Genomic DNA, 27,532 nt, shown 5'->3' with positions numbered 1-27,532 from the left:
ATGAACATAAGATATTTCACTTTTCTTATCGCTTCCGTACTCTGCGAATCGAACTTTACTGAGTCGGCTACTATCAAAAATGGTAAGTTTTTTGAGAGATCTTTGAGTTTCAAACTTTTAATTTTCAAACTCTCGTACTTACCGCACTGTATGTTTTATGAAGATGACACTAGAATCTTTTCTATTTTAAATTTTTTCAGTAGTTTGATGGCATTGAGTTGATTAACTAGTACAAACTTTCGTTTGCAGATACCACTCCACTTGTTGATCTTTCGAAAGTAGTTGCCCGTGATCAGGGAGCAATTGTTGTTGCTGCATTCCCAGCCATTTCCACTATAAGATCAAAAAACAAAAAGAAGTTTGGACTTGGAGCATTCGAAAAAACAACTTCAAATACTGGAGCCACGTTTTCCAGAAGAGGATCTTCTACCGGAAATCCGTATTCGTCGTATGTTGTTTTTTCCTACTGTCTCTCAGATAAATGAATACTTTATTTCAGTGGATATCAAGGACTTCCTGAATCTCAGAGTTCGATTCCTGGTGATCGAATGGGAGGAATGACAAGAACTGGAAAGAGGACATTCGGAAGTTATGGTATGATTTTTCCCTTTCTTTGAAGGAGAATAAAATAATTTACAGGAAGTGTGGACACAGCGAAAGGGCAATCATCGGCGAATCGAGCCGGAACAGGATCCGGATGGAGGGGGTCTTCGAGAAATAATGATCGAGAGAATGACGATTGGAATAATGGAAGCAATAACTTCAATTCGAATTCCAATAAAAACAATAGAATGAATAAATATGGAAATAGAAACGATGGAGATGAATATAACAATCAAGACAACTGGAATTCTGGGTCAAATTCTAATGGTGGATACAGTGGATCGAATGGATCAGGATCAGGAGGAGCTGGTGGATGGGGAAATGGTAAGATACAGAGTGTTAGAGTATTATCTTTCTTCAAATAAAGGAAAGATCTGAAACAATTCATTTTCATTAATTTCAGGTGACAATGATGATGGATGGAACAATTACAACAGCAATAATAATGGAAACAGAAACAATAAAAATAGCAACAACAATCATGGAAACTCGTGGGGAACCAATGATAACGATAATGAAAATTCAAAAAATAACGGCAATTCGTGGCAAGGATCTGGAGGAAATGGAAATAATGAGAATTGGGGTGGACAAGGAGGAGATGGAGACTCGAATTATGGAAATGAAGGATCATGGAAACCATCGGGAAGCGGAAATAATTATGGAAGAAATCGAGGAAATGGAGGAGATGAATGGGGAAGTAACAACAACAATGATGGAGATAATTTGAGCAATAATTGGAATGGAGGATCATCTGGTGGAAGTGGGAATGGTGATAATGATAACTGGGGAAGCAATGGAAATAATGGAAATTCGAATAGTGGAGGATCTTGGAATAACGGTGGAAATGGAGGAGGAGGAAACGACAATTGGGGAAGCAATAATGAAGATAATGACAATGGAGGATCAGGAGGAAACTATGGAAGCAACAAATGGAATGGGAATCAAGATAATGATAACGAGAAGTTCGGAGGATACAATAAGAATAATGGATATGGAAGCAACAATAATAATGATGGATGGGGATCGTCAAATAATGGAGGAAACTATGGAAACAGCAACTGGAATAACGGAGGAGGCGGAGGATGGGGAAGCAGTAACAATAATGGAAATGATGGGAACAATAATGGAAATTGGGAATCGAATAACAACGGAGGTGGTGGAAATAATGGAGGAAATGATAATTGGAATGGAAATGACAACAACGGAAACTATGGAAATAATGGCAACAATAATGGAAACAATGGTAATGGAGATGAGGATTACGGAGATTGGTACAGTATGAAAATGAAAGATCCTATTGCAAATGGTGCTTCTGCTGCTGAAACTGTTACTTCACGAGATCCAGAAGTTGAAAGAAAGATTGCTGAACTGACGAATATGGATACTTACAGAAAGATGTGATTCTTGTTTTCATTGTTTTAATTTATTATTGTTTAACTTATTACAATAAATTATTATAAACTTCCCAAAAGGTCAAAACTTCAAAGGCCAAAAGAGTTGGTACTGGAATATTTATTTTCCTGTTTTCTTGCTTCTCGATAAATCACATTATTTCAGCGTTCCGTGAAAAACACATCAGAAATTCATTCGGTTTCTGAAATTTTCATTGAGGTTTTTATTTACTTTCACAGATAGAATGGAATAAACTATATGTTTACTATCTGAATAAAAGATGGACCTGCATATCAGTTTTTAGAAGATTCCAACAATGAACTCTTTTTTAAGAATCGAACAGAAAGGATTCAACCAGAGATAATTAAATTACGCAAATATTGGATTACTTTTGTTCGTGCGCTCAGCTTCCCCGACAACTTGAAATCCAGTCAACCTGCAGATTGATGACGATCTATTCAAATTCATGATAAAAAGTAACAACTTTTCGTCCATAGATTCTGATGGCGTCCCACATACTCTATGAAAAAGATAAATCCAAGTATTTCCAGTCTCCTAGCGCAAATATGTAACTTAACTATTTCACCGGACGCTGTTTCACCGGATGGAAACATTCCTACATCCTTCCACTCAATACCACCGCTAAGCCGTCTCAACTTCCTTATTTCAGACTTATTTCAATTACTTCTCAAATTTGCCAAATCTATGAGAAATTTTTATTGAAACAGATTATAACGCATCTGGACACAATCAACTTTTGGAGCGACGAGCAGCATGGTTTTCGCCCCAGAATGTCAACTGCATCATGCTCCACTAAATTTCTAGTCTCTCAAAACTTTTCTGATCAATGTAGTACTGACTCAATAATTATTACTTTTCTCTATAAAACCTTTATAAGACCAGTTCTTGAATCTGGTGCAGAAGTAAGTAACAAAAAATGCGATATCAGGTCGTTCTTTCAGATACCGAATAAATGCTCTGTTTTTATTTTTGGTAACCTCTCGTACTCTGGATTTGTTTATTTTACTTGGTATCCTGATGTCAGAAGTGCCAGAAATAAATAAACCAAGTGGTGTCTCGTTTGGAATGAATGAATAAATCATGTTGTTTGATTTTAAAAAAACTTAAAAAATCTAACAATCATTAAGTGCATCTATCAAAAGAGACGTCAAACGTCATCTGAACATTTCATCTTCCGCTTTCTTCATCTGTTCTATTTCATTTTAGGACTATCGGTTCTCCGTTTTTCTCGGAGCCGTGCAGAGCAATGCTATAGTTGTTGCTCTCGCCCCCGCCTCCACACATTTCTCTTTTATTCTCGTTTCTCGCCGCTTCTCGAAAAGGAAAAAGAGCGAGAGAGTCAGGCGGCACAAACGAATCGATTTGAAGTCGTCGTCCCCAACGTCCAAAATATTCTGCGTCTCATACTTTTTGCCCGATGAGCAACGACGATAAGAGAGGAAGAGAGTGAAGTCTCATGAAAAAGAAGGAGCTCTCGCCTTCTTTCTTTTTCTTTTTCTTCTTCTACCATAGAAATGTCGATGGGCTCGACGACGATGCTGATGGAGCGGAGGAGCAGAAAAAGGCAAAAGAAGAGACGACGACGCGTTGTTTCCCTTCAGCTCTTCTTCTTTCTCTTTTTCTTCCTCTTACGTCCAATCTTCTTCAATACACATATATCCGCTTTCCAGTTTTCTCTTTTGTAGTTTTCCTAACTTTTTTCAAAACAATTTTTAACTTCTTGGTTCTGGTTCCAATTTTATGAAAACTCTGGCCTTTTTTTTCCTCTATTCTCATGAATACAACGTTAAGATACTGATAAGACGAAGTTTTTGACAAACAGTAAGATATCTGAATAGGAATAATTTTCCAGTCCAGCCCGAAGACCTCCTACTAATCTTTCGGTTACAGAAGCACGATTTTTGAAAAGGAAAGGATTTACATAAAACGGAGGGCTATCAGCCATTCAATTCGATATTTTTATTACTCTGAACAGTCTGGTTCTGTGTAACTTATTTTGTAGGAAATGTGACATTTGGAGCATTCTACGAGCGCTTCGTTACTATTTTTTTGATCGAAAATAATTAAAGGACTACTGTAGCTATAGAAACCCAAAGTTTGAAAACGTGATCAATAATAAGTTAGTTCAAACTAGGGATTGACTATAGTGTTGATGAAATACTCAAAACAATGGAAAATTGTACGGCCGGGCTACGGTCGGGTTACGGTAGGTACGTTAACCCAGAAACCGTGCGCAATTGAAGCGTTCGCTTGCTTCTATGTGTCATCGTTCGGTTTCTTGAAACAATATCTTTTAAAAGGATATCTTATCTCGTTCTAGTCGATTTTTCAAGAGTAAATAATTAGAGATATAATGGACTCAAAAAAAATAAGTGGGTTCTCTAATGTATTGTTTTAGATTTTAAGTTTCTGATGAGATGCTGACCACAGGTCATACTGTAGCTATTCTACCACAACCTCTTATTATTTAAATATCTCGTCAGGAATATTGTGACCTGTAATTTTTTTCTCTACTTTGTTCAAAACACTTTAAAAAATCTTACTTTTTCCATGATACCGTACTCTTTTTCTTTCTTACATCATCTTCTTGTCCCATGTGATTCAACCTAATTGGAAATTGAATCCAAAATAAAACACTAAATTCTAAGCTGCCACAAAAAAGGAACATTCTGAAAGCATTGCGAAACCCTTGATGACGTCATCATGGTAGTCCATTCACTGTTTTCCCCAAAAGTGTGCAACGGAGCGAGTTCCTAAAAACAATTAACTTTTTCTTCTCTTTCCTATCTCTTTTCTTTTTATTTGTCACTATTTGATTCTCTTCATAACATATTGAATGGGATATACGGATATACTCATGAGAAGTTCTCTTAAGAAAGCATCTGTTCATTTTTCATTTTTGAAAGACGATTCAACTACTTCCAATGTTAAATTTTCTCTTGATTCCAGGTATCAAACAACTCATAAACGACCAGTTCCATGTTTGAGTAAAGTGAGTTGAACCTCCGTGAGAACTAAATTTGTATACGTATTGGCCCGAGGCGCAGTACTAAATCTTACAGACGTTTTTCAGTAGTTCTGAATGTCGGAGTTATGAAAAAGGGAAATTTATTAAGCCCGAGGCAACGTGGTTGATATAGTTTTGATTCCTTCCTCTCAGAGAATAACTTTCACAAATATCCTAACTTTATTCAGAATCACAATAAAAACAATGGGTGCAAACTTGACGTCACCATTGCCACATCACCATCGCACACAGACGACGTCGGTGTGCAATCATCTCTTTTCACCCGGAGATGGAGGACCCACTTTTGCACCACAAAGAGACTCAAATACCTCTTCAAGAAATTCATCATCAGCAAAGGAAAGTGTTTTAATGCAGGGATGGAATTGGAGTAAAAGGAATATTCAGCCGGTTATGAGTAGAAGATCTTTACCTAAATCTGGATCATCTTCAGGTATTTTGAAGAGTTCAAATTAGTTTCCTTCAACTTGAAAATTCAGAAGCGACGTCATCAAAATCCAGTGACAGTCTTGTTTCTTTCACTCGAAATGTCAGTACATCAACGTCCAGTCAATACGGGAAACTATCAATATCATTGGATCGGAATCAAAATTATAAAACGTTAGTTTGTAGCAATTTGATATTAGTCATAGGAAATTCTGTCTTCGTCACTTTGTTTCTAAGAAAGTTGAGAAATTTCGAGCAAAGCTACGTGATTGGATTCTTTGAAGTCGTATAAAAGCAGAACATTAATCTGAAAATTTTAATATTTTAAAATTTTGGTTTTCAGTTACTTTTTGGCATATTTTCTATAATATTGAAACTAATTAGAAGATAATTATTTTCAAAATGAGCATTGAATTCAAACTAAAATTCATTTTTCAGAGTTCCTCGACCAGCCGATACAACTACAATCATTCCCAATTACTACAGTCTACGAGAAGAATTTCGAAGAGGACTTCAAATAAACACTCGACAAGATTTGGTGAATAACAACCTGACAGCCAATGAACTCAGTGTCATCAGTTCTCCCAAACATGTGCCAAGGTATTTAAACATTTGAAATATACCAAAGTATTTGAAAATACTTAGGAGCTTGATTATAACATGTAATTAGATAGAAGTAGACAAGAAATGTCTCGGAGTTTATTGATCTCAGCTTTTTTTGTTAACGTAGCAATCAACTCTCTTTTTCTTTTCATCTTTCTAAATGATTCAATCAGTTTTTCAAAGAGATCATAAATGAATGAATTAATGTGAGACGTCTCTCTTGAATAAATAATAATCAATCTTTCTATTTTCAGACCCCGTTCCCTCCGAGATGACAGTGTAAATGATGACATTTCTCCAGGAGATCAACAAGAGAATGTGATATCAGAAGTGAGTTTAAACCTTGTTTTCTCTAGTTCTTTATAACAAGAACATTCTAGAAAAGAGGCACAAAGAAGACTATAATCCAGGCGTCTACTTCTGAATTACTTCGTGGTCTCGGCATTTTCATCTCCAAAAATTGCGATGTGTCCGACTTCGACCCCGCCCATTTGGTGACGTGGCTTCGTTCGGTCGATCGATCGCTTCTTCTTCAAGGATGGCAAGATATTGCATTTATCAATCCTGCCAATTTAGTCTTCATTTTTTTGCTGGTCCGTGACGTGTTGCCAGGTAAATTGAATGGTGTTCAAAATGAGAAATCGATATTAAAAATTATAGATGAACGTCATTTAATTCATACATTGGAAGAGTTACACGCGTGGATTCTGAGCTGTTTGTATGTTTCCTACTCGTATATGGGTAATGAGATTTCCTATCCGTTGAAACCGTTTTTGATTGGAAATGTAAGTTCAAATGGTCATTTAATTAAAAAAAAAAGAGAATGGGTTAAATGAGTAATCAGAAGATAAACTACAAGTGACTTCAAATTCTGTCCTGGATTCGGAATTTTGTACTAATATCAAACATTTGACTTATCGTTGTTCACTAGTCTCGAACTGATCTGAATTCGATTAAATCTGTGTAGATCAATAAAGAATTGGTCGACTACATATTTCTGCACAAATAAAAATTTGATGGCCCTCTTCAGACGACTTAAACCAGCTGGTCATCCCATCATAGACAAATCAAATTATTCCTTAAACTTAAAAACTATGAATAGTTAAGTAGATTAATACTCCAAAATACATTGGAATAACTCAAAACGTAACGAGTAAACTATACTTATCGTAACCATTCTTACTCCAAACCATTTCATTTCAGGATCGTAACACTTTCTGGAATCGTTGTGTAGCCATGGTAACCTCTCACAGTCGTAAAATGCTTCTTCTCAATTCTTCATCAACATTTTTCACAGAAGTATTCACTGATCTAAAACATTGTTCAACCTCTTCTGAATGATCTCCTCATTAGAATTCTCAACTGCTCTTCTTGCTTTTTTTCTCACTTTGCTTTATGAATCTCTTACCAAATGTTCTCATACGTGCTCTTTCTCCCATTGTTTTCATTCTTCTTGTCTTCATTTTTACCCTTTTCTTGCAGCTACTTGGTGCTATTTCATTCTTCTAGACACCCCCAGTTTTCTCATTTTTTCTCGCCTGATATGAACCTTGCAGCCCCCGGTTAATAAATGCATTTTTTTTTATTCCTGGTCCCAAAAAAAGAAAAATTAAAAAGAATTATGACAATATGCTTTCATCAGAAGTATCACAATAAGAAAACGGAAATGGATGAAAAAAATTTAGGAAAAAGCAAAAGAAATCTAGGTGAAGCTAATGAAATAAGTTACAAAACAACACAGTCAGAAGAGTTCAAACGATATGATTCAGTTTGTTTTTGCTTGATTTTCAATTAAAAAGCAATATCACATCTTGAAAAGAATGGAATGATATTACATTAAATATTACATTAAATAAAGAAGGAAAATTAAAAGAATCTTGTCTAAAATCTAGTCAAAATATCTAAACATGAAAGGGATAAAAACAGGGAAAATAGTTCAATACAGCGGTGAAATCAACTCATTCGTCACCTCTATCTTTTTTCGAATCTCCTTCTTTTCTCTTTCTCGGACCCATCTCTTCTGGAAAACACATTCCCATCATCACTACGAGTTTTTGTTCATCTTCGTTTGACCTGAAATCAAATAAATTCAAATTTTAAAACTTTTGAAATGAGAATTACAAAACCACAGAGCAGGCATATCAGTCAAACTTTTAAAAACTGATATTTTTGTGGAGCGCAGTAATTGTACAACGAAATTTTCAACAAAAAACATACATTGTATCAACGAATGGAGTGAATTCAGCAGTTGGATGATCCTTTTTGAAATGGCCTGTTGCCAAATCTTGTCGACTGAAAAACTTGTAACACAATGCACATTTCAATCTGAAAATGTCTCAATTGGTTGATTTCGATTAACTCATTTATCTCTTACGTCTTGAATCCTAAATGAGTGATTGCATGCCTTCTTCGATGAGTTGTAATTAATGAAACTTCTCGATTACAGACATGACAAACTCCTCTTTTTGTTGATGCATATGCTGGTTTATATCGAATTGCCGAGGCAGGTGATCCATCCATTCGAAATTGTTCTTGGAAATCTGATAATAATCCTGATTTACCATCAAGACTCTCCTCATCTTCTAATCCGGAGAAACCGTTGATCACACCATTCTAAAAATGAAAAATAATTTATTTTCTTTTTGATTGAGAAATGACAAACCTGACTCTTTGAGAACAACGCTTGCATCAATTGGGTCTGTATCAATTCAGAATTCATCACATCTTCAACAGAAGTATCTTCTTCTGGCTCTTCTCGAAGTGATCCTGACGATCGATCATTTTCAGTCTTGATGAGTCCTCGGAGCACTTTCGATTCTTCTTCATCCCAATTATTATTTCCATTTCCATTTGTTTTTATGACGATTCCCAAATCAACTGATTCCGAGGGAGTAGCTGAAGAGCATGGAGAAACACAATCTGTATTATCTCCGTTGCTCAATTTGGACTTTTTGCTTGGAGGAGAATAAAAACGATCATCTTCTTCTGTTTGTGTTCCTACTTCCTTCCATTTATCTAAAAAAAATATAGCATTCATTAAAAGATTTCAGATCTAAGTTTTGATATTAAGTTAGAAATTCGAATTAATAGTTCTCAAACTGACAAATTAAAAATACAAAGTACGAAAATAAAGAACGTGCTCATTCCCATAAAAGTTCTCTTTCTCTCTCATTTCTGTTATTTGCCCACATAATTATCCTCGACCCACATAATGATTGCTCATAATTACAGTCGGCCGTCCACACAGAGAAATTGGGTCAGAAATAATTACATTTGGGTTTTAGTAGTTAGCTGGCTCACATTCTTCTCTTCAATTGTATTTTAAAACTTATTTTGAACTCAAAAAAGAAAAGAGAAAAGTAGACATACCGGGTCGATCATGTAGCTTTGCAAGACAATCCGTAACAGAGAATGTGATTGTTTTTTGAGTCATAAAGGCCATAAGTTCGTTGAGTGTATCACCTGGATCTGTGTTGATTACTACGTACATTTTGAATCTGAAAATATTGGAATTTGTTGAATTGCAATGAAAAGAAATATGGAATTAGTTGAAAAGAAAAATAAAGATGAAAACAAAATTATGATGAGGAGAAGCGGAATTCGGAAAATGGGAAGAGTAAAGCTCGGATGGAAAGAAGAAGAAGAAGAAGAAGGGAAGAAAATGATGATAGAAAAGAATGTGAGTAAAATGAAAAGAAGAAGAAGAAGTATTTTATGAAAATGTTCATTTAAAATACATATCTGGTCACGCCCGCCAGATCCGTCATCAAAAGTACATTCAACTACTTTTATTTCAAGTTGGAAAGGATATGGGAATTTGTGGATAACATTTAAAAGGGAAGGAAGGCTTCCTGAAGTTCCCACCCTTTTCAGATAGTTCTGGGAATTCGAAAAAAAAAGAGCAGTCCGGGAACAGAATTACCAACTGACTGACACTTACTTTGAGGTTTCTCAAATTCAATCCAAGAGAAAAGTTTCGTTCTAAACGGAAAGATTCATAAGAGGATTTTGAATGGGCAATAACACAATGAATCGATATGGGACGGAGTACCTCATAAGAAGATGCATACGATATAGTAATGGACAATAGACAGGCCAACTGGGATAGATTATCTCAGGTGATCATCCATTTCTCCCACCGTTTCATGGGAAAGGTCGTTCGTCCCAAGTAACCAGATGTCTGACAGACGGTCACACCCTCAAAAAATAGGTTGGGAAAACAACTGGAGTGGATTATCTGTGATTTCAGAATTCGATATTATTTTTTCGCGCGAGTCCTTAAAATGATATGAGTAATAGTCAACTCTTGATCTACTTCGAAATAGCTAGAAGAAGACGATTCCGTGTTGTTTCTTCCAATATAGAGACTATGAGAAACAGGAAATTGGTTTTTTATTATCAGATAATCAACTATTGATGTGATATAGGACATTCTTTTTTAGAGGATTGGGTCAACTGAGTCTCAGAAACTTCATACTCTGAAACAGTTTCTCCAGACTCTTTTTGAAAGTCAAGACTGAAATTACAGTAAAAATAAAGGAATATGATGAGCATACGGTACTGTTTAGTTTATGTTAGTCGTGCATGTGATCTGTTCAGGTCTCCGTGGGAGAACGCTGTGGTATTTACACTGGATCAAGTAGTTTCGGTTCTGGATTATACAGTTGGAAACTGAATTTCTGTGAGTGGGTCAGTCTGTGCAAATATTCAAGGCTCTCTACGGATTTTGGTGGGTTCGGAATATGGAATATTCGGTGTTTTTTGATGTTTTCATGTAGGAATTTGATGGTAGTGGTTAGTGGAATGAAAGGTTTTCGGTGGGAAGAGTGGTCGAGGTCTTCTCTTTTTTCCGTTTTCTCCATCTTCATCTCATGGTCGAATGTCGGTCGGTGGGGGCCATTTCCACTATATGCAAGCGATGGGGCACTACTAGACAGACAGGTCGGAAATAGCACTGTAAATGGAGAGATTGACAGACCCGAAGGGCCGATCGAGGTACGACGCGGCCTCGGCAGTGCCTGGTAACCCGACGCGAACGCGTTTGAGGGATAGCCCACACAGGCAGTCTCTCCCTTTTCTTTTTCTCTGATGTTCTCTTTTTTCCCATTGATCCTTTTTCTCTTTTCGCTTGTTTTGCAAAAGTGGAGGACGAGAAAAGAGAAGTGGTGTAGTGGGGTGGGGTGGCTGTTTTGGGGGAAAAGGAGGGAGATGGTGGTTATTGGGCCACCGAGAGAGGGAAAGATGATGATGAGAACATTCTCTCATTCACACAGACCATGGTAACGGATAGAAAAGAAGAAGAAGAAGAAGAAGATGAAGAAGAACGACGGGAAAAAAGGGAATACGTGGAAGGAAAGGGATGAAGAGAAAGTGGTGAGGATGATGATGACTTGTGAATGAATACGTGTCTCTCTCTCTCTTTCACTCAGTCACTCTATACATGGAAAAAGGGATGGAGGACACGAATTGGGGAAACCAATTCGCATTTTTAGTTGGTATAATATTCGAGAACTAGTATGTGTACACTTATGGTTAGAGACACAATAATCACAGAGACTCGGAATTTCTCCACCATAGTTCAGAAGTTTGAGAAGGGTTGCGGAGTCTGTTATTATAACTCAACGGAATTTGTTAACCCAAAGAAATAAGATGGATAACATCAAACCTCTTATTAGAATGAATCGCAGACGCCGTGGCGATGTAAGAACGAGCAACGGAAATGGTCTACCTGGCAGAGTGGCAGACGGCTAGATGCGAAAGGCTTACCTGGGAGAGCCTAACTAGGATTAACGAAAATCTATAACATTATACTGTGAGAACTGACAGTTCCGAGAAGAGAGGGCTGTCCCAAAAAGAGAACAACGGAAACTATCTGGACCAGAGCTGTGCGGAAGTAAAATTTTCAAAAAAGGAAGAAGGAAGAAGGAAGAAGGAATAACATTTTCAAAAAGGAAGAAGGAAGAAGGAAGAAGGAACGAAAATTTTCAAAAAGGAAGAAGGAAGAAGGAAGAAGGAAGTGAAAAAAGCCCGGAAGAAGGAAGAAGGAAGGAAGAAGGAAGTTGGGTTCCAAACCGGGAAATCGGAAGTTAATTTTGAAAATGACAAATTTGAGGAAACTTTTTTCTAGTCATCTCTGAAAACGAATTTTGGCGCTGTTTTTCATACAAAATTCCATTAAAAATCACCAAAACTCCGCTGATATTCAGTCGAAAATTACAAAATTTTTGTGAACTTTTAACACGGAAGTCGAACAATTTCAACGGAAGAAGGAAGAAGGAAGAAGGAATAAAATTTCAAAAAAGGAAGAAGGAAGAAGGAAGAAGGAAGTGAAAAAATGCCCGGAAGAAGGAAGAAGGAAGAAGGAAGAAGGAATTCCGCACAGCTCTGATCTGGACATTGGTGACCTTTGAAGAACCTTGAGAAACATGTAGAAATGTTGCTTAGATCGTCATGTTTCTTCCGAATATGGACGGGATGACTCATTCTTCTCCGCACAAGCTTGTCCCAAATATTTTACCAAGGTTTTCGATTCGGAAGGAATACAAAAAGTAGGGAATTCATAGCATTGAGAAGAGAAAAAGTATATAATACACATAGATGGGATGGGGGGAGAAAGAGTTATATTTGTAGTCAGTCGGGTGGCATTATGTATGTGTACTGATAGAAGAAACCCACCAGGAGAGCGAGAGCGGAGGACGACGGACACAATTTATCAATGTACAATACGCGTTTGGTTGCCCCACTTTTTCTACTATTTGAGACACGAAGAAGACGAAAAAGAGGGAGACAATTGATAATGGTTTGATAAGAAAGAGCAAATGTTGCCAAATGGACCTTTTGGTTATATGAAACCAATCGTTGACTTCATTATTAAAAATAAGATATGCATGTGTCTGAAGAGGGATTATAGGAATACTATGGTTTCCCGAACACGTTTCTTCTCGTCAGATGAAGCTTTTGGGCAAATCGTCATTTAATGAACCTCGAAAATCAAAGGATACTCTTGAAAGTTTCCACCTATTTCCCTTGGCTTTTATTAATCTAATAGTTCATTTTCCTAGTATACTTCACAGAAAAAAGAAGAGAAAACTGAATTCAAGAACTGAGAAAACACTTTGAGAACTAATATGTGTTATGGGTTTCCATACCAACAATCTTGTTACCAAGTGCTTAGATTTGCACCTGCTCCCGTTTTGTCTACATACAAATTCACTCCCATCAGAGTTTGTATTACCCACGCGGAAGTGAGAATTGACTTGAGAAGAATACGAATTGATGGATATTGTAGGAGATTTCAATGACTCATGAGTCACGCAATTTTTATTTTATCCCAGAATAGAGATGGGGAGGAAGTCATAACGAAATAATTTCTAGAAGGAATCGAAGGTATTGCTTCGGATTAAATGTGGTTAAAATAAAAATCACATTTTAAATAAGAAAATTGTAGAGATTCAAATGAAATTCATTAAAAAAAGAAATATGAAAAATAGACAAAAGGGATTACGTTGGGGTAAACGTCTGGTACGAAAGTGTCCGAGATTCAAGTCTTGATAACGTTCCATTCTTTGTTTACTTATAACCGAGTAGTCTGTTCCAGCATCATGATTGTTTGTAGTGATCGTTTATCTGGGAAGTGAACCATCTGGAATCAGTCTCAGAATACAAAATTATTGTGTCAATGAAATCAATAATTAACCCAAAATAGTCTGGTTTCTCCAGACCCAATACGAAAAACATCGACAATAAACTATCATTCGATGAAAATTTACAAATGTTTCTTTCGTGGTTTGATCCAGTTTTATTTTGGACATGTTCATGAAAGGTAGAAATTCTAAGTCAAACAAAATACTCCTTATTTTAGTAATTTGTTAGATCAGTTTTCATCTTGTGCTGTCAATTAAAGATTTAATCAGACCTTCTTCAGAAATTGGGACTTTAATCAATCAAACATCGACTCCAACTATTTCCTTTTCCGTGACACTTCCCTTAGGATCTCGTTTCCCAAAACCTTTTTTTTACAACTTTTATTAGGGTAAACTGCATTCGTGCACGTCATTCACTTCCTCGTAGTGTTATCTATCATTTCAGTTCTATCTGAAAGAAATCTCCACTGAAAACGCCTGAACTCAGGTATCACTCTACTCTAAAAAGTACAAATTTTTCAAAGTTCCATACTTTTCCTGAATCCACGTGTTTTTATAATGGTTTCATTGCCTTCTGAAAATGAATCAATTCCATTTGAATGTGATAATTCATATGATTCGACTGTTGAATTGATAAAATACGTTTTTCAAGTTTGTTATCTTTCTATCAATTTGATTCTGAACCTCATGATTCTTCGTGTTTTTATTTTCTCCAAAAACAAAATATTTCGTGAAAGTCCATTCTTTTTGATCTATGCAGCAGATTTGATAATGGTTAGTGTATTCTCTTTAGGTTATAGTGTCGAACAATTTCAGGGAATCTACATGAGTATTTCTGAAATATTCGTCGGTCGTCTCTTCATTTACGTTATTTCACTATGTCCTATTCTGGCTCCTTTTTTCTTCAGTCCATCTATTTTTTTGAAAACTTTTTTCATTTTATCTCATTATTCTCAAGGATTCAAAACGGTTTCTCAAGTATTTTTGAGTTTTAATCGAATGACTTCTGTCATTTTTCCAGTTAGTTATCAACAGGTAACATGATTTCAATCGTTTCCTATACGCAGTCATTTTAATTTCAAGATTTGGAAAAGAATAAATGTACCCTGTTTAGTCGTTTTATTCGTATTGCCTATTGGGGTTATATGGAATATTATCCTCTCTCGAGTATATGCAAATCCATCTTCTGGAGGTTTCAGTGCAAATTATTTCAAGGCGATATCTTGGGTTTTCTCTGATTTAACTGATATTTCTCACAATAACAAACATGTTCAGGCTAGTGTTTCAAAACTTCATTTAATTTTTTTCATTGCATCTCTTATCTTGATTATTTTATTTTCTGGAATAACTATTTATGGTCTTTTTGTTTTAAAAACTCGGCTGAAAAAAGCAGAAACTTCTATCACTATTGCTACTATGATCATCTCGATTGAGTTTTCAATTCTGGCAGCAATTCAGGTATCTTAAAGAAAAAAACTTGACTTATTCGATTTTTCAGATATATTTTGCATTTTTCTCTTCATTGACATCCCCTTGGAGACCATATTTATTGAAAGCTTTAGATTTCACTTATGATTTTTTGAATCTGTCAACAACAATTGTTTTCATTCTATTCAATCAACAACTCCGATTAGAACTTTTCAAATGGAGGAAACAAAATAAAATAGTTGAAGTTTCAAGGTGAGGATAACATGAACAACTTATGTCAATTCCTTTTCTGATTCTGAGTGGTAGACGTGTTCCCTGATATAAGATCCATCGTTTACCTAGGAAATACATAGATCCAAAATAATACAAAAACTGAAGGTTTCAATGAAATTTTAGAAACATGGTAGGCGTAATTGAAAGAAACCTCCAGTATTGATCACCAAGAAACTGATTTTTTGTTTAGTACCCAATGGCTTGAAAGATCTTAGATTTTGAAAAAATTTTTCATTAATTGGATTTCAGGCATTCATCATCAAACATCCCATATCAGAAATCAACATCTCCAGTATCAATTTGGAAAATTCCACCTTCATTATAATTACTTTTAAGAATAAAAAGAATGAATAATCTCATGACACATATCAAACCGGTGGGCTGAGTTTTCGATGTCTCGGCCAAAAATTACAGATAGAAAAACAAGAAAATTGCAGCCCACCGTGATGAAAGGAGATTCACGCAGTCATCCGAGAAGGAGTGATTAACAAAAAGCAGATGAAAAAGAGAAGAAATCTCAGTTTTTCTGGCATTATGGATAGAATAAAGGTTCTGAAATGAGGCAGATAAACACAAAAGCTAACATTTTCTGGCTCAGAACACAAAGTTTTATTTACCAGAACACTTCCCTTAATTTGTTTTCCAACCTAAACTGGTATACTTCATTTCTTACATTCTATCACAATTTGTTCCTTTTTTTAATCATTTATTCACTTATTAGATCAAACCTCGTCATCTGAACTATTCTGTAATAGGATATTGAACAGGTGCACCAAAGTCAGTTTTCTAGTGAAAATTCATACCCAATTCATACCAATTTTCTAAGTTCAGTCTGGAATAAAACCAGTTGGTGAAATTAGATTTTCGTTCATTTCCTTTATGAGAACATGTCTGTAACATTCAATTCCAGATTTTGTCGTAGCATTATTCTAAGAAATTATTCTGAATTTCCTTTTTCAATAAACTTTTTGTTAAGAAATATTATTATATAAGTGTTGATATTCAAGTCCAGACAAGTTTGACCATTAAATGAGCAAAAGTTCGTCTAACTTTTAATGAGTGATCAGAGGTTTTTTGTTGAACAATCGAATATAACCTCTTCGAAAGTTGTTAACTTATTCGAGGATGAATGTTTGATCGGTTAATTTTCAAATAAATATTATTTTCGGTACTGAGAAAAAAAAATTAGTTTCCGAATGAATGCAAAAAAAGTAGAATATGTATGTACTTTTCTCATCTTATCTTTTTGAATTAGACAAAATCAGGGTTGCCTGGAATCTTTTGAGTAAATTTCATAATAAACTATTATGTTCTACTGAGTACCATCATGAAATTATGGGCAAACTCTTGATATTCGACGCCAGAGATTCTTAACTCTGAAAATCTATGAGACAATGTACTTCTTTTTATCTTTGTGTAGTTTTCCTATTAATAATCTACAAGCACTCATTTCAGAACTCCATTTATCAATTATGAGCAGTACTAGATTCACACTTCCTGCCAATTTTTCATACGATGATCCACTTCCATTTCAATGTAATGAGAATCTGAATCTGGGTGTATCTCTGGCAATGTATGGGCTACAAGTCAGTTATCTTATACTTGGAGCTGCTCTCAATTTCTTGATTATTTTGACAATTTTCAAATCAAAAAGTGGTTCTTATCGACATAACTCTTTTTATATTTTGTATGCAGCAGATGCAATTATGGTTAGTTTGTATATTCACAAGAAGTGTATTTTTCCAAAGATTCAAGAATCTTTATTCCTCCAGTATTGGTCTGTATTAAAGATCATTACTCATGTTTCATAATTTCAGGGTATTTATATAAATATTGCTGAAGTATTATTCGGTCGCTTATTCATTTATATCACTCCACTATGTCCCATTGTCAGTCCATACTTCTTCACCCCTTCTGTAATTACCAAGTTCTATTATGCAGCCGTTCACTACAGTTTAGGATTCAAAACGTTCTCTCAGATATTCATGAGTTTCAATCGAATGACTTGTGTCATATTTCCATTGAAACATCTTAAAGTTCGTGTTGAAATTAATTGAGAACCGACATCATTCATTTTCAGTTGTGGAATCGAATACTATATCCAGTTCTCGTCACTTTGGTCATTCTTCCTTTGGGCGTCATTTGGAATATTTTGATTTCAAGAGTCTACATTAATCCAAATGGTGCTGGATTTTCAGTCAACTATAAAGATACAGTCCAATGGGTTCGAAAATTACAATTTTAGAAGATCTTCTAGTTTCAATTATTTCAGGCAACCATTTCACTGCTTCATTTGATTCACTGTTCTATTTGTCTTGTTCTTGTCATTTTTTGTTTTATCGTAACAATTATTGGATTGGCAACACTTCAACAACGAATTAAAAGTGCTGAAAGATCATTGACAGTCGTCACATTGATTATGTCGGTTCAGACGATGATATTTGCTTTTATACAGGTAAAAGAGCAATTTTTCTGCTCTGAAAATATAGTTTAAAGTTCAGATTTACTTCGCTTTCTTTGCCTCCTATTATCGGAATAAAAAAGTTCCGACATTTTTTACCGACGCGCAAGAGTCGCGGTACTGGTAGATCAGAAACGCCCACTCATCATAAACATTTCTTCTGCAAAATCAGGGCACGGTTTCATTGAATTCGCGGGTGAAGTTTTGTTTAAAAATACAAATTTAAAAATAAAATTTGACCTATTTCCTTTAAAATTTGATCTTTTTTCCTCAAACTTCATGGTGGAAATGAAATTTTAAGGGAAATAGGTCAAATTTAAAAAAAAAAGTGGTATTTTTAAACAAAACTTCACCCGCGAATTCAATGAAACCGTGCCCTGATTTTGCAGAAGAAATGTTTATGATGAGTGGGCGTTTCTGATCTACCAGTACCGCGACTCTTGCGCGTCGGTAAAAAATGTCGGAACTTTTTTATTCCGATAATACACACCAAGTATACGTGGAATTCTCCTAATAACAGTCTCTTTTGTTTTCGATTCGATGAATGTATTTGGTCCAATTGCATTGATTGTTATGAGTCGACAACTTCGAAAAGATGTATTCAATTTGAGAAGTGATGACACTCAGCCAGTATCCAGGTTGTCTCAATCTTCACAATTTTCATACATCATTTTATTTTCAGGAGTGTCTCCACAACTTCTCATCATCGACCTTTATCACGAGCAGTTTCTACAGTAGTCGCCCCAGTTACCGGATGATTTACAATATTGAGATGAGAGATGTTTTGAAATAGTTCCCCATTTCTGATGATCAATTTTCATTCCATTTCATCATCATTCATTTCTCTATTTCCTGCTTCAGCTCACTAAACCAATGGCTTTAAAAACTGAGACTGAAAAAAAAAACGAAAAAACGTGATAGTCTCCTCTTCTCATTTCACTGATTTGTGGGATTATTTTCTTCTGCATCAATGAATTTCCAAGTCTGTCTCCTTTTCTCTCATAGTACATTCAGTTGACTCTTTTCATACCTTTTCATGTCATCATTTATACTTCCTTCTAATTTTTCTTATGATGATCCACTACCATTTCAATGCGTTAACGATAACAATACAACTTTATCTATATCATTTTATATTATTCAAGCATCATATCTTCTGTTAGGATCAGTTCTCAATGCCCTTATTGTCAAATTGATCATTTTTTCTAATAAGAATTCTTATAAAACAAATTCGTTCTATATTTTATACACTGCTGATGCCATTGTGGTAAGTCATTCAAAATACGATTTCTTCTGAAAAGTAGAAGGTGAAATGTCATCTTTTGGAGAAACCCTAACCCATGATTCAACTGATTTCCAGACAATTTACCATTCTATAATTGAAGTGTTATTTGCAAGAGTTATATCATTCATCACTCCATTATGTCCCATTTTGTCTCCATATTTTTTTACTCCATCAGTTATAACTAAAATCTATGCTATCCTTATTCATTACTCAACATCCTTCAGAATAATATCTCAAATATTTATGAGTTTCAATAGAATGACTTGTGTCATCCTGCCATTTAAGCATGAGAAAGTACGACATTTTCGAGAGAACGAATACATAAAATATTTTCAGATTTGGCGAGTTATCATATATCCTGTGCTGATATGTTCAGTCGTAATTCCTCTTGATACAACATGGATTCTATTATTTTCGAGAGTGTATATCAATCCAAATGGTGCCGGATTTTCAGTCAACTATAAAGAGCCTGCTGGATGGGTAAAATCGGAAAACCGACAGAACAACTCATATAATTTTCAGCCAACGTTAGCATTAGTGCATCTAATTGAATGCGTTTTCTGTATCGCATTAGTTATTTCATGTTTCATTTTTACAATAATGGGACTAACAAGATTGAAGAATAGAATTAAAAAAGCAGAAAGATCTCTCACATTTGTTACAATGATTATGGCATTTCAGACATTACTTTTAGCAATAATTCAGGTGGAAAATGTATTTTAAAGTATCATAAATATTGATAATTGTTCAGATATATTTCGCCTTTTTTGGCAGTTCGACACCAAACATCCGTCGAATTTTGGTCAAAGTTTTCCCGTTTGTTATTGATTCTCTCAATGTTTTCTCTCCGATTGCGTTGATTTTGATGAATAGACCCTTGAAAAATGACATTTTAAAACGAAAAGATAATAATCTAAGTGGAAATTCAAGGTTATTATCTTTCTTATTGTTCAGAAAACTCAACTTTTGAAGTTTAGAAGTGCCTCGACGACTCAGCAACAGAATATTTTCCGTATCAGTCCAAAGTTAACCTCGAATTGATTTTTATGATTTATTGACTTTTTGGAAATTAATCATTATTCATATTATCGTTTTTTGAAGTTTGATTGGGACAAACATAGAAAATTAGTATGATGTTTGGGATTGCATCGATATAATATGACATCATCTGGGTGAGTTGTCTTTTGAGCCTAAATTTTCATTTTAATTATTTTTACAGATTCCTTTAATCATGCGTTACTAAGCATTTAAGTGTATTCACATTGATGAATAATAACTGTGGATGAACCCTTTTCAACGTATTTCGATAACTTTAAAGAAATAAATGTAATACCTAATTTGTGTTTTTAATATTTAGTGGCACAAAGAACTAAACTCTGAAAATTCTAGATGTTTTCTTCACAGTTTGTGTTCATCAACCACTTTCTGGTTGATCATTGATTACAGTAAGCTGTCTGGCAAGACTACGGACTGAACTATGAGAAACCACTGGGTTTTCAACCTATAATTACATAACTTGTCATCATTTCCTTTACATATTTTGTCTTCTCTCAAACTAGAATTCACTTATTCCACTTCGTTTCCTCATGCCTGACACTATTTTTCGAGCGAATATTTCAAATGAATACGATCCAATTGTATTCAATTGTAGCTCTGATTATGAAAAATCAACAGAAATTGTCAAGTATATTCTTCAAATTGTTTATCTTATTCCAGTAGGTAAAAAAGAAGAAAAAAAGAAAATTTTTTAGAATTTCAGGATTACTTAACATACTTATAATACGTACAATTCTTTTCAAACACTGGGAAATCTATGGAAAGAATTCGTTTTTCATGATTTACTCAACGGACTGTATCATTAGTTTCGTGATGATATCAATCGATATCGTTGTCCGAATGTTCATTTATTTCACTCCATTATGTCCAGTACTAGCACCGTATTTTTTCGAACCATTGATCGTATTCAAAGTCATAATGATTATAATTAATCACTCAAAAGCTTCAAAATCAATCATTCAAATTTTCTTGGTTACGAACAGAATGTCATGTGTTTTATACCCCTTGAAATACAGTTTCATGTGGAAGAAACCTATTAAACTTGTAATTGTCTCAATTTTTGTGATTCCATTCACTACTGATTGGAATCTGATTATCTCGAGAGTGTATATGCAACCTACTTTCGGAGGATTTTATATGGAATACATCAAGAAAGTCTCATGGGTAAATGATTGATTGTTGACGATAGATAGATTACAAATCTATAAATTATCAGGCAGGACAGTCTCGTTTTCAACTTTTTTTCATTTCCATTGCGTTGATTTTCACTGTGATTTGCACATCAATCACATTTTATTCTCTGATTACTTTACCAAAAAGAATCAAAAATGTTGAAAAGTCTCTTTCATTCCTCTTGTCCCAAATCTTTATCCTAATAAACGGGTCATTGAGAAACTGTGTACTGTTTTGTCAATTGCATAGCTTATCCGAAGGTTCTGCGGAACCGGGTCTCATACGGCGCATACAGGGGGTCTCCCTGGGTTATGACTGTGTCCTGGTCTTCGACTGGACCTACAGGCATTGTCAACAGCAACTGCCTACATTTCAATGAGTTTCATTGTTCTAGCTGTTTTTCAGGTATGATATTTCAGATGTCTGATGGAAACTATTTCTCAAATTCAGATCCTATTTGCATTCTTTTCGTCAATATTCACAACAAGTGCTGTTTTTGGATACGCCCTCCTTTCTTATGATATTTTGAATGTTGGGTTTGTTTTTACCCGTTTTCAACCAGAAACAATTGTCAAATCATTCAGTTCACCTATCATTTTGATTTGCGTCAGCGGGAAATTACGTTGCCATGTGTTCGGACTTCAGTCCAAAAAACCTCGAGTGGCACGTGTATTCTCTATGACGGTTAGTCAAATGTAAGTTTTCCTCATAATTTGCTTCACTTTTCTCAAGCATTTCAGACCGAAAAATAGTGAACTTCAAGAAGAAAGATACAGAAAAAGCGTCGTGTTGGAGAGAGTCAATTATTGAATTGAATAACAAAATAGATATTCTCATTATTAAAGTTGTGTTGTGTCCAAATTTTCCTTTGAATTAGAAAATGCAAAGACTCCATTCTTTTGAAAAATACTTTTCTACAACTGCATACACAGAAAAATTGTAATTTTTAGTCGATTGAGTAATGAAACCCTTTTATATGACTTATGATCATACCCATTGAATACTTACTGCTTATCACAAGATGAACAAACACGTGAAAACCAGATTTATTGTGATCTCGAAACAAGAAATACTCATTCAGCAAAATATGGAAAGAACAGAACACGTGGATTTCAGAATGAATCATCAGTAGGTACAAAACACAGGAGCTTTTGAAGGATCTTTCGGTGTCCACGGCTTTTTTGGTTTTCCCTGGACTGAATGGGAATCTTCTTCTAAAGTTGAAGGAGGGGCAGGCGATTCGAATTTTCTGTAAAAAGATTCCGATTTTGACATGATTGGATTTTTAAAACTAACGATTTGGAAGAAGTTACAGAATCACTTCTTATCGGACGAAGTTTTGGTTTTTCTTTGGTTTCGGGAGGTACGAATGCAATCGGAGCAGAGTTTCGACGAATTTGAATACAATTGGCTGGATCCCCAGAAGCAGTTAAACTTTCTCGAATTTCTTGAAGTGACATTAACATTGTTATCAACTTTTCATCATCTTGTCGTTGATAGAGCATTTCACCTTCGAAGTGAACAAGACCATACTTTCGAGCACGAATCAGCATTCCAACCAACTGAAATAAAAAGAAATACATTCAAAAATTGGGTTCTGATTCAAGACACGTTTCATTTAAGACAGTTTTGATATTCAGATGTTCTGGTTCTTTAACTACAATCAAAAGGAATCTCTATTCCATTATCAACAAGGCAGAGCCACCAACGTGATTAGGATTTCAAGCAGATCAACTTTTCAAAAAAAACAATTTCAACTATTAAATAATCCCTTACCTTATCAGAATAAAACGAGTATATATTGAATAACTTTCCGAATTTGACCCATTTATGTGGCTCTTCTCCTTCAGCATTTGAATCAATTGTCTCGCAAAGAAAGAGAATTTCTCGACAAACATGAACTCCAGCCTTTAAAATTAATTAATTTCACCTCAATTTCATCTGATAATTTACCTTTATTCCTCTTGCTTCTGTTTTACTTCCTGGAGGTGGTCTGCCATAGTTTCTTGAATCAAATTGTTGGATTTTATAGGATTCTGAGTATGGATTTCTGTAAGAAAACAAATAGTCTACATATCTTTGAATGTAATAACATTACTTTTTTAATGTTTCTTCATTTGCTTGAGCAACTGCGTTGAATTTTCGAATAGTATCACTGGCTGATCCGATGGGCATTGGAGGCTGAAATTGATCGGAGAAATGAAAGAGAGTCAAGAAAAAAAGAAAAAGAGACGCAATCTCTCACTTTACACAAATTTCTATCTTTGATGAAAAACAAAAGAAGATACGAGCAGCTAGAGATTTCTTTCTTTTGAAAAACATTTGAGAAAAGGACAATTCTAAAAATAAATGTTCAAAAATATCAGATTCAAAAATGAAATCAGTTCTGATTTTCACTCGATATGAACATTTTTCGAACAAATAACCTCAAAAGGAACATGAGTCATTTTAATTGAATAGGATTTGTCATATTGACTCTTTTTCTGAAAAAAAGTCATTATGACACATTACAGTACTCCTTCAGACTCACCTTTATTTCTTCAATTGATAAACCTGGCATCTTCGAATCTCTCAATTGGAAAGTCAGATCATAAACTTTTATTTTAACAGAGGATATATCCGATTCTTCTCGAAACGTGATAAGTTTAGCCAGTAGCAAAAAAGTTAGGTGCGCTCGTTTTCGCGACAATTTCTAGTGTCTGTGTCTCTCGGTCTCCGATACTCTCTCGCTGTTCAAATATAAAACAATGCACACACATAAGAAAGGGCTATTTTTGACTGTTGAAAAGCTGTTCTCAAACTGACATGGTAAACAGTTGTTTTTGTTGAATTCGTTCTTCTGATTACCAGTTTTATAGAGGCTTCCAAGACCTGCTAAATTTCTCAGACAACTCAATATTAATCTAATTCAAGTAAATTTAGAGACTAACGCGACCCAGTTAGATTGACCCACAGTCTAATTAGACTAGCATTTTGTCTAATTAGACTACAATTTTGTCTAATCCAACTAACATACAATCTAATTAGACTTGCCTGTCTAATTAGACTTTAAAACTGTCTATTTAGACTTTAAAACTGTCTAATTAGACTTTAAAACTGTCTAATTAGACTTTAAAAACGAGCTAATCTAACTAGATTGTATTTAGATTGCTATTCTGTCTAATTAGACTTCGGTTGTCTAATTAGACTAACATCGAGTTGCCTGAGTTATTAAACTTGCAAATCTGTATCGATACAGAACGCCCATCCTAACTGGAAATCGAATTGAAAATCCGATTCTGAACAACATCGTTCCGACATTTCAAATTTGAAAACAAGCGGCCAACATAAATGTTACTTTCCAAATATTCAAGTTTTTCTGTGCATTCGTTTAAAACTTTCTTTTTAATGATGTTTTCATTGACGTCACATTAATTAAATGTGGGTTTCCCAGACTATAAAACTGTCCAATTTGAAACTTGCAACTTCTATCAATCCATGTGATTTTATCATTTTGTTATCAACAGAAAGTTCAAAAACTCTTCATCCTAAGTGACAAAAGTGAACTTTTCAATGAAAAATAGATGATACGTCTGAAAACAGAGTAATAGAAAGAAAGAGGCCACGATTCAACTTTTTATGATGGTCGTCTGACATTCCTATCAACATTCAAAAGATAAAAACATGCACATTATGCAATTGATTTCTGCCGATCACTGCTTAAGATGTGCGGAATTTTCGGATGTGTTGCAGTTGGAAACTATGAAAATCTGAACATCCTCGCTGCAAACGGACTCCCTTCAACACAGGTTCGTAATTTAGAAATTTAGAATTGGTGAAAGTAAATAAAAGTACTTGTTTGTTTTGTTCATTGGTCACTGGTTAACGAACCATAAAATTGAAAACATAACACAGTTGAAGTAAAAGTTACATGTTTAACTGATACTTGTTATATGTGCTGTTCCTAAAAGTTACAGTACCCTTGAACATTTCTATCCTAAGTAGATTTAGTTTGTGAAGTAAATTCGATAGTTAGAAAACGTCGCTGAATTCAAAAACATTGTAAAAAAAACCAAAATTGTCAACTTCCTAATTGTATCCAGGTAGTGAAAGCTAACTAGACGTCAATGGAGAAGTTGTCAGTTTTGCGTCCGAAATACGCTGAATCCCCAACATTGTGTTTCACGTTGAAGATTGGATGAATAAGACGCGTAGGTTCCGATCCAGTGATCTATATATTACTGACTGCAGCGTTAACCACTAGACCACTCTACCGTTAGTTTTCTCCCTTGCTGTGTGGTTGAGATGTGTAGAGAATTGCAAGTTGCTAGCCGCCCGCGCGGTCTGGTGTAGTGTGTAGAGCGTTTGTTTGAAGAAAATAGAACGCAGGTTGGAAACCGTTGATTCTCAATTGGGACTTCTTCCTCTTGAAGACCCAATCTCAAATCGACGGAAGAGAAAAGTTGGCTATTCGGTTGGAATAATGTGGTGTTGTCTGACCTGATGAACCAACGAACACTTTCTTTTGTTTTCAGAGGAACCGAGTCATCTGGTCTTGTTGGATCAGATGGAGTAACCAGGGATCATGTGGAAATAATCAAAGGACACGGACTTGTTCGTGATGTGATCACTGAGGATAATATTTCAAGAATGGACGGACAATCGATTATCATTGGTCACAACAGATATTCAACAGCTGGGAAAAAGAAATCCGGAATCGACTGTGTTCAACCTTTTGTTGTTTATACAGCAATGGGTACGGTAGCAATTGCACATAATGGAGAACTAGTAGATACAAAACAAAAAAGGAAAGAAGTTCTTCATGAAGGTGTTGGTCTCTCAACTGACACAGATTCAGAATTGATTGCTCAGATGATTGCAAAGGCGATTGCACTGAATGTCAAGTGCAAATATGGACAAGATATTGGAGATATTACAAGGGTATTTCTAATTTCAAATTGAATAATAATATCTATAGTTTTAGGAATTAGCAGTTACAATGTCTGCATTAAACATGTCTTATTCTCTTCTTGTCATGACTTTCGATCGTCTTTATGCAATTCGTGATCCATTCGGAAATCGTCCACTTTGTGTTGGAACTGTACTTTCATCAGAAGGAAAGCCAGAAGCGTTTATTGCTGCTTCTGAATCATGTGCATTTCCCGCAAATTCTAAACTTGATTTTGAAGTGAGACCGGGAGAAATAGTAGAACTATCCTCTAATGGAATAAAATCTGTTTGGCAGGTACGAAAACAAAATTTTCAAGTAATGAGTTTCGAAATTCAGATGAAACCGAACACTCCGCTTGCAATGTGCATCTTTGAATATGTGTATTTTGCTAGAAATGATTCTGAAATTGAAGGACAACAAGTACAAACTGTTCGAGAAGAATGTGGGCGTACGATGGCATTGGAAGATGATTTAGAAGCAGATATTGTTGGAAATGTACCAGATTCTTCCCTTAGTGCTGCAATTGGATATTCATCTCAATCTGGAATCGCATATGAACCAGTTTTACATCGAAACTCGTATGTTGGAAGATCATTTATTCAACCAAATGATGAAATGAGACAAAACGCAATCAACATGAAATTTGGTAACTTTGAAGACTTGATTTAAACTGAAAACTAGAGTTATTCAGGTGTTCTCAAGAAGAAAATACAAAATCAGAGGATCGTTTTAGTTGATGATTCAATTGTACGTGGAAATACGATGAGAACTCTAGTTAAAATGTTGAGAGATGCTGGAGCAAAAGAGGTTAACATGAATCGTTTTCATTGGTTTGTAAGCAAGCTTTATTCCAGGTTCATTTGAGAATCGCATCTCCTCCTGTGAAATTTCCATGTTTCATGGGAATCAATATTCCAACGAGTCTTGAATTGATTGCTGCACAAATGACTATTCCCGAAATCTGTAAATTTGTTGGAGCAGATTCAGTTCGATATCTTTCAGTGGATGGTCTTATTTCGGTAGCATACACATCCCTTACTGACTTCATTACATTTCTTTTTCAGTCAGTCCAAAAAGGAATCGAACGATCAGCCAATTTCTCCCCTGGGCATTGCACTGCTTGCCTCACTGGCAAATATCCCGTTCCCATTGACTTGTGATTGAAATAATTTTTGAGGAAAGATTTATTTATAAAATTAAATCAACAATGAAT

The 27,532-nt window shown here is 35.1% G+C and overlaps 6 protein-coding genes across 6 annotated transcripts; 4 read left to right on the top strand and 2 right to left on the bottom strand.

Annotated features, from left to right (window-relative positions):
- On the top strand, positions 1–2,004 carry GCK72_010059 (uncharacterized protein; the record flags this gene model as incomplete). The annotated part of the gene is made up of 5 exons (XM_003105933.2): positions 1–82; positions 250–448; positions 500–594; positions 640–927; positions 1,007–2,004. The coding sequence occupies 5 exons, from the start codon at positions 1–3 to the stop codon at positions 2,002–2,004; spliced, it is 1,662 nt and encodes a 553-aa protein (XP_003105981.2).
- A 3,223-nt stretch (positions 2,005–5,227) lies between these two features.
- On the top strand, positions 5,228–7,411 carry GCK72_010058 (uncharacterized protein; the record flags this gene model as incomplete). The annotated part of the gene is made up of 7 exons (XM_053727668.1): positions 5,228–5,474; positions 5,521–5,641; positions 5,906–6,067; positions 6,325–6,400; positions 6,451–6,682; positions 6,731–6,855; positions 7,274–7,411. The coding sequence occupies 7 exons, from the start codon at positions 5,228–5,230 to the stop codon at positions 7,409–7,411; spliced, it is 1,101 nt and encodes a 366-aa protein (XP_053587245.1).
- Positions 7,412–8,028: 617 nt separating this feature from the next.
- GCK72_010057 (uncharacterized protein) lies at positions 8,029–9,560 on the bottom strand (the record flags this gene model as incomplete). The annotated part of the gene is made up of 5 exons (XM_003106050.2): positions 8,029–8,143; positions 8,288–8,395; positions 8,445–8,683; positions 8,733–9,085; positions 9,440–9,560. The coding sequence occupies 5 exons, from the start codon at positions 9,558–9,560 to the stop codon at positions 8,029–8,031; spliced, it is 936 nt and encodes a 311-aa protein (XP_003106098.1).
- Positions 9,561–16,886: 7,326 nt separating this feature from the next.
- GCK72_010056 (uncharacterized protein) lies at positions 16,887–18,633 on the top strand (the record flags this gene model as incomplete). Its single annotated transcript, XM_053727667.1, has 6 exons — positions 16,887–17,123; positions 17,232–17,450; positions 17,495–17,638; positions 17,687–17,869; positions 17,916–17,992; positions 18,558–18,633. 6 exons carry the CDS (start codon positions 16,887–16,889, stop codon positions 18,631–18,633), a joined length of 936 nt encoding a protein of 311 aa, XP_053587244.1.
- Positions 18,634–22,514: 3,881 nt separating this feature from the next.
- On the bottom strand, positions 22,515–23,564 carry GCK72_010055 (uncharacterized protein; the record flags this gene model as incomplete). The annotated part of the gene is made up of 5 exons (XM_053727666.1): positions 22,515–22,638; positions 22,686–22,951; positions 23,166–23,297; positions 23,343–23,439; positions 23,488–23,564. The coding sequence occupies 5 exons, from the start codon at positions 23,562–23,564 to the stop codon at positions 22,515–22,517; spliced, it is 696 nt and encodes a 231-aa protein (XP_053587243.1).
- A 1,529-nt stretch (positions 23,565–25,093) lies between these two features.
- Positions 25,094–27,479, top strand: GCK72_010054 (uncharacterized protein; the record flags this gene model as incomplete). Its single annotated transcript, XM_053727665.1, has 8 exons — positions 25,094–25,177; positions 25,802–25,842; positions 25,904–26,309; positions 26,353–26,613; positions 26,656–26,965; positions 27,011–27,126; positions 27,174–27,338; positions 27,384–27,479. The coding sequence occupies 8 exons, from the start codon at positions 25,094–25,096 to the stop codon at positions 27,477–27,479; spliced, it is 1,479 nt and encodes a 492-aa protein (XP_053587242.1).
- Between the last annotated feature and the right edge of the window lie 53 nt (positions 27,480–27,532).

Source organism: Caenorhabditis remanei, chromosome III (genome assembly GCF_010183535.1).
Source record: "Caenorhabditis remanei strain PX506 chromosome III, whole genome shotgun sequence".
In the NCBI taxonomy this organism is placed as follows: Eukaryota; Metazoa; Nematoda; class Chromadorea; order Rhabditida; family Rhabditidae; genus Caenorhabditis; species Caenorhabditis remanei.
The sequence above is the reverse complement of the archived record's forward strand: the minus strand, read 5'-3'. Positions and strand labels throughout refer to the sequence as shown.